Source organism: Lagopus leucura, unplaced genomic scaffold (assembly GCF_019238085.1).
Source record: "Lagopus leucura isolate 7727_CA_CO unplaced genomic scaffold, USGS_WTPT01 Super-Scaffold_100004, whole genome shotgun sequence".
Lineage (NCBI taxonomy): Eukaryota > Metazoa > Chordata > Aves > Galliformes > Phasianidae > Lagopus > Lagopus leucura.
Window position 1 is genome coordinate 60,418,730 of NW_024962264.1, and position 7,600 is coordinate 60,426,329.

At 43.3% G+C, this 7,600-nt stretch overlaps 1 protein-coding gene across 1 annotated transcript; it reads left to right on the top strand.

Annotated features, from left to right (window-relative positions):
- The first annotated feature begins 2,006 nt into the window (after positions 1–2,006).
- On the top strand, positions 2,007–7,072 carry GPR78 (G protein-coupled receptor 78). Its single transcript, XM_042870412.1, has 3 exons — positions 2,007–2,674; positions 3,039–3,152; positions 6,835–7,072. The coding sequence occupies exons 1-3, from the start codon at positions 2,007–2,009 to the stop codon at positions 7,070–7,072; spliced, it is 1,020 nt and encodes a 339-aa protein (XP_042726346.1).
- The last annotated feature ends 528 nt before the right edge of the window (positions 7,073–7,600 follow it).

A 7,600-nucleotide genomic window follows, 5' to 3' on the forward strand; every position in this document is an offset into this window, starting at 1 on the left:
AATTACTGGTATGGGAGAGGGAACAATTGCAAAACCTCTGCTCTGGATACAGCCTGCTTCTGCCATAATGGTTCAGTCCTTTCTGATCCTCTGTGTAGTGTTTGGCTCTGCAGCAGTTGCTTCCTTAATGATAGAAATGAGACAGCTTAACTCTGAGAGAACTCTCATGCTTTATAGATTCTTTTCCTCAACTGCTTACACAGGTGTTTTTTTTTTTTTTTTTGTTTTAAGCATAAGCACTGTCAACATATCTGCTCTTTTGTAGCCTAGTAAATGACAGCTTTCTGCTCAAAAAAAAAAAAAAAAAAAAAAAAAATTCATTTTCTTTCCATCCTGAGGAATTATAGAGCACTGGTTCTTTTCCAAATAGCACATCTCATGTCTTGCTGCTTTGCTCTTTCATTAAGACATACAACTCGCCATAGCAACCTTTTCAATTAAGGCCAGATCCAAAACTTATAACTGCTATTGGAAAAGGAAGCCATTGCCTGCAGGCTCTTTCAAGCAGTTTTATGTGCAGTTATTTACACAGTGGTCACACTTGCGTGACAAGACTACATTGTAGGAACAATATATACTACACAGCATTTCCTTAGGATATTAGTGGTCATTTTGGATAGTAAGTGAAATACCTTTTCTTCATGTCAGTTCTGGCAATCAACTGTGAAATATGATGAAATATGACAATGATTAGATGTGGCAGCTTATTACTGTACCAGAGTTTTATGCAGACAGTTCAATATTTTTAATTTTATCTTTTGAGATAAGAAAATCTTTAGACATGAGCCATAAGATCCAAATCCCTGACAGGTGCAGAGGGAGAATTTCTGGACTCCTATATATTTGTCTTTTCAGCTTTTGTCACAATCTGATGAAGGTTTCTCACCATCTTACTCTTATGTTAACACATCGTTGTAAATGTAAAACAGTAGGAGAAATATTTTAGCTTTCCACAGAATACACCAGCACTACCCCAATATTTGTATTTGCTCAGTCATTTGGGGCTTTCAAAGAGTCTGAGTTGCCAAAGTGAAGTCTCTAGCTAAGCAACTTCCTTCCCGTTTTGCTGGCTGATGGAAACGGTGTGAATATACCAGAGGGAAGCTGGAATTCCTCAAGGTGCTGTGAAATAAAAGGCAAAAGAACAGGGCAAGTAATCAGACGGAAGGAAGGAACGTTCCAAGGTGCACAGGCTAGCTTTGCTACAGGTTCCAGTATTGCCGGATACAGCTGGAGTACGTAGGGTGTGTCTCAGCACAGCACAGCAATTAAACTACCAGCAACTTGCTGCTAGCTTTGATCCTTCCTGAGCTGCGCATTAGCGGAAAGTTGGGTTTCCTGTTGCTCTCTCCTGCGGTCCGGGAGTGGATCAGACCTACTTCGCGATCTCTGCGAGTCTGTGCTTCTCAGCTGCTCGTCTGCGCATGAGTCGCCGCGGGAGGCTCCGCGGCTGGAGTATTTCTGGGGCTGGGCACAGGGGTAAGATGCTCAGTACCTGAAGGAGGGGAGCGCACTGGCTGACCATGGCCATCACGTCGGCGCGAGGGGGACCCCGGCCCACCTCCTGAACAGCGGAGCTCGGTCGTCGGCGCAGATCCCGCTTCAGCACCGCGGACAGCGCGGTGCTGGACCCTGAGCTCCGCTCCCGGCTTCGGCTCAGCGCCTCCGGCTCCCGCTGACCCCGCTCCCGGTCCCTGGCGCCCCCGGCTTCAGACCCGCTTCTCCTCTCCGCTTCCCTCTAGCTATCAGCGTACCCCTCTCTGCTCCCCGGCAGCTCTTCTCCGCTCTCCCTCGGCCAGCTCCCAGCCTGTACCTTCGGCTCCTCTCTCCCCACTTGTCTCCTCTCTGCCCCTCTGCTCGCGCCCCGCTGCCCCCGGCTCCTCTCCCTACTCCTCCGGCTCCACTCCCCCGGCAACATGCGCGGGCGGCCGCGGGCGGTGGCTGCGGTGCCGGCTCGGATGTCCCCTTCCTCCTGCCTTCGCCCGCTCCAGGGGACCCGGTAAGAGATGGACTTGGCAGGCGTGCTGCTGGCGTTGCTCCTCGTGTTGGTGCTGATCGTCTCTCTGCTCTCCAACCTCCTGGTGCTGCTATGCTTCGTCTACAGTACAGAGATCCGCAAGCAGGTCGCCGGGGTTTTCCTGGTGAACTTATCCTTTTGCAACCTGCTCCTTACCGTCCTGAACATGCCTTTCACCCTGCTGGGAATCCTGAGGAACCAGCAACCCCTCGGGGGCTGCATCTGCAAAGCTGTGGGTTTCCTGGAAACTTTCCTGACTTCCAACACGATGCTGAGCATGGCAGCACTCAGCATCGATAAGTGGATTGCTGTGGTGTTCCCCTTGAGCTACACCAGCAAGATGCGGTATAAGGACGCTATGATATTGATGGGCTACTCGTGGCTCCACTCTCTCACCTTTCCCTTGGTGTCCTTGTTTTACTCATGGGTAGATTACAACAGCGTTTATGCCTCTTGCACCTTGCACCTGAAGGAAGAGACAGAGCGGAGAAGGTTTACAGTGTTCACCATCGTCTTTCACTCCACCAGTTTCATGCTGTCACTGGTGATCTTGTGTTTCACCTATTTAAAGGTGTTGAAAGTTGCTCGGTTCCACTGCAAGCGGATAGACATTATAACCATGCAGACTCTGGTTTTGCTGGTGGATATCCACCCCAGGTAATTCTTGCCTTTTCATATCCACCACCCCGGGGTTCTTGCAGTAGGTACCCTCGTGCAGATCATTGTCCTGTCTTCCCAGCACCCCTTCCTGTGTTCCTTCCTAGCAAAACCTCCTGGCTCTAGCTAATGCATAGAGAGCTAGCAGACATGCTGTGCATCTGTAACCTGCACCATTTAAATGTCAGTCCCAGGTAGCAGGGAACCGTTTTGGTGTAAGTGTCACTCTGAGGTCCACGGAGACAGAGCTGCCCTGCCATGCCCTAGTCCAGCAATGGGAGCAATCCTTCCCCTCTCCACTGGTCTCAGCTGTTCCCTCCTTGCTCCTTTCCTTAACCCCTCAGCTGCTCTTTTCCTTTTGCAGTGTGAAGCAGCGCTGTCTCAATGAGCAGAAAAGAAGGAGGCAACGGGCTACCAAGAAAATCAGTATTTTTATAGGGTCATTCGTGATCTGTTTTGGTCCTTACATTATCACCAGGTCAGTATCTCCTGATGCAGTGAATGAGGGGACTGTCTGAGAAACCAAAGTACCTTCTGATGAGCAGGTGCTGGTGTGGTGGGGCTGGGGAAGTCTACAGCTAATCTGGGACTGGCAGAGCCTATTGGAGATCTGGGGCCACCAGAACACACACACTTGCACAAGCTCACACACATTCACATGCTGCTGCCCCTAGAGCTGTGCACTCTCTGTCAGCTTCTGGCTCTACTTTCCTCATTGCAACCAGGTCTGGGTGCCTCTGCCAAGAGCAAGAAGCTTTTAGGATGAGTACCAGGAATTAATTATATGCCACTGGGAGATAGAAGCAGTTTGAAACATTTGACACCCTTCCTTCTTAGCATAACCCAAGCAATAGAGGGAAAGGCAGATCACTTCTACTGATTATCTCAGGTCCTAAAAAAGCATTAGTCCAAAGTCTGAAACTATTAGAAGCTGAGCTGACATAACTTAAATTTATCCAGGCTGATAATTTGGCAGATAAGCTTTGTGTCTGGAAACATTAATGTCTGTGAATTTATTACTAATTATGAATCTTGACCTCGTAATTTGGGAGTTAGCTTCCAGGAAAACCAATAATTAGTCTTTAAGAATGTAGAAGAAACACTATGCTTCTCAACTGGCCAGTCATTTGCATCCACTCTGGTGATCTGTGTCTTTTAGAATAGTCAGATGTCATTCTTATTCTCTACTTGTAAGGTCTTTATACAATATATGGTTATTATTTTTAAAGCCTGAGTTGGAAGCGAATGTAACTATAACAAATAGCAGCACCTGAGGATATAGTCTTTAGTCTCTAAAATAAATGGGCTGAAAATGTCACAAATTATTAATTTTTTTTTAATAATAGTCACCATTCAATGGTGCTTTCAATACGCTTTCTAAAAGAACAGATTTCTGGCTAGGGAAATGCACTTCTCTTTGAACTACCACATTGATTAAGGCATTCTCAAATTTGTTTCCAAGTTGTCAGGGTCTCCATTCACACCAACATACGGAATTCAGCCACTCCGATCTTACATAGTCATAACCACATAAATGTAGGTCATTTATGATCATCATTGTTGTCCTTTTCTTACATGGGCAGTGGAACATATTGAAGCCAGTGCACAAACATGACAATTTTTTTTTAACCTTTAGGATGGCATTTCAGTCCCCATTTAGATGCTGAAATGGTCTGACTGCCTGGATAGCTGCGTTTTTTTCTGCAGTTGAAAGGATTATTACAAATACTAACATTACATTACAGTTAAAAGGTTAATTGATCATTATTTAGTACATTCTGAGTCATTTTCTATTCATTTTTACAATAAGCAGGATATAATTTTATTGAACAAAGTGAATTTTGCCATCTCCATCCCATTTGAATACTGCCAGTCTCAGCAAATTCCAGTATCACATTTTTCAGGATGGAGATTCTTCTTGCAAACTTCTCAAATTATTCCTTACATGGTTGTAAAGTAAAAGCCACTTCCTTCCTCAGACATTACATTTGGCAAAGGTGAGATAGATCATTTTCCTTGCGTGACAAATGGGTACAACATGTGTCAATAAGAAGACTGAGTCTATGAGATGCATGTCTCAAGGTACATTCACAATGACCAAGAAGTTCAGTAAACGCAAAATGGAAAGCAATTGAGAAGGACATCTGGACGCTCTTTGGCCCAAAGGCAAAACAATGTCCAGGCTGCACAAGATTAAAAGCAATAGCAGCAGACGCTGGACGACTTGCTATCATATCACTTCTCCATTCCTACCCTATTTTTAGCAGTTGTGCTGAAGTAATCTCAGTGATGGCAACGGCAGAGATCTTCATTTTTTTCTTGCTTTTTGGCCTGGTGACTCAGGTTGTGCTATGAGCTCAGTTTGCTCCTCATTTCAGAGATATGAACGAGATTTTGATCATTAGCAACATATTCATCTGTTCACTAAAAGCCTGCGGATTAATTTCATCTTTGCTGTCATGTTACTGAAATCAAGAAAATTATACTAAGATTCATTCAGATGGATATTTATAAGGCTGACTTGTTTAGTTCAGGCCTTTTATCTTGCAATATTTTTCTTCCGTGAGCTTTAAGGCAATTACATTTGGGCCCATAACACATTAAAAGGGATGCATAGCAATACATCTATTTTCATAGCTGAAGGATATCTTTCTCTCCTTATTTGGTGTGTTTATAAAAATATCAATTTTGTAAATATCAATAGCATATTTTCTACTTATATTGAACTTCAGGATGGGATAAACTGAAAACAAACAAAAAACAACAACAGCAAGCGCCTTTTATTGTACATTTATTTATTTCTCACATTTTATGTCTTATACATTCATTTATTCCTCTTTTGTTACTGTTTTGAATTCACTGGAATTTTCCAACAAGCTTCAAACAGAAGAACAGAAGTAACGAGATTCTGAAATGTACTTGCTGTAGGAATTGTTTCATTGTCTCAAAAGAGAATGTTTCCTGATAAAGTTCATCTGCTTGTTGCAAAGTTCAGTCCTCATGTTGGGAAGTCAGCTTTTCTATACAGAGGAGATCTGAACAACATCAAAGTTGAACACTTTGCAAGGTGGGAGCTCTGCACGTTGGAAAGAAGCCAAAAGGTTCCTCAAGCCTGAAAAAAGCATCTGAAATTGCGTTTTGAAATTGTGATGTCTTAGGATATAGAAAAGAGTTGTTTTATCTCATGATGTTTTGTTGCTGTTTTTTTCCTTCTTGGATAAATATAACAGCATATTCTTGAACATTCAAAAGATTTCACAAAAGATGTACAGATAACGTAACTTTTTTACCATGTTCCTTCCACTTCTGTGTAGAGTTAGCCCTATGTAGTTGAGCTGTATGCCAGACACTTGCTGGAGAGTCTGAAGGTTTGTTCTCACCTCTGAGGAAAAAACTGTTTAACTTGGTTTCTATTTCTCTACCTGTGATTAATGCACCTCTCTCAGCTGAGGTCTGAGGCCACTAATCATCCATGAAGCACAGGCCAGGAGACACAGGTCTGGAGACAGCTGTCTGGTCAAATAATGATGATAAAAGTGTTGTCTCCTTGTTTTCTTTGACAAAAGTAACAGTCAGCCAAGCGCACACAGAAATTTTCACGGGTAAGTAAATGCTACTAAACACACTTACCTCAAACCTCTATGAAAGTTGGCATATATGATAGTATGTAAAGGAGACCCTAGTTTTCAGGAGCAACAGACTGGTGCCATGAGTGTCATGCCCAAACATTTGAAGAGTTTTTTGAGTACAGACATCCCAGTTCATGTCTCTATCTCAAACTTGTCATGGGCAAGGAGTAATCAGTTATATCACCAAGATTTTGACCACTGTCACTTACTAGTACAAAGCTCTATATTCAGAAAGAGTAGTAATAAACTGAAGTACTGCTTCTTTATGTCTGTTTCATGAGAGCACTAACACTGAAAACACAATTTTCCCCTCTTTCCATACAAGGAATTATTATTGTTTCCCAGTTGCTTTGTTAAGATTGTTCCCTTTGCCTTCATTGAATCCAAGGAGTTAATAAGTACAGAGTTGCAGGAACCATGTGTTGTAAGAAAATAAGTATTACTTTAATGTTTCATGAGGCATGATTTGAGCACTGGGCTCAGTGTGAATATAACACTCAAGTGTTTCCATCTCTCTTTAATGTTTAACAGGTTGATAGAGCTCCTTCCTTTTGTTACCATAAACTACTACTGGGGAATTATAAGCAAGTGCCTCACCTACAGTAAGGCTGCGTCAGATCCATTTGTTTACTCACTTTTACGTCAACAGTACAAAAAAGTTCTGATCAACATCGTCAATAGGATACTTAAAAGGGATCTGTATCCTTCATCAGGGTACAACAGCTCTCTTGACACCGAAAATGATTACTGCTTGCACAGAACAAACTAACAACACGACAAGTACTCCCCTTCAATCGAGACAGGTGATTGCCAGTGCTGGTAAGCTGCCTTTGCCCTCTCATGTTGGCAGTGGTGACAGTGTCTCCAGTAGTTGGAAGCTGCATTAATGCAATGCACTTCTTTGTGAACTTTCCCAAAAGGCTCTTCCCTGGTCTGCTGCTAGTGAGATATATGGCCCCTGACAGAATGGAGTAGGCTTGAGGGCTTTAAGAGAGCCTAAGGAGGCTTCAGAGAAGCTTAGAAGGAGCTTTTAATGTTTCAAGGCTGAAGACTTGACATTTCTCGAAGCGTCCCAAACCACAGGCCCACCATCTCCTGGGTGCACAGGAATCCCTGGCTTGGAAGGCAAGGTTCAGCATCCTTTGTGCTGCGCATGCCCCTTGGCAGTCCTGGATCTGCCTTGTTAGTTTTGGATATTAAAAATAAGTCTTTTAATTGATTTATTGTATTGGTGCCTCAAGTGATTGATATGGGTCAGCACTTTGAATCTGAGATTGTTATTGTTATTATTCTTTAT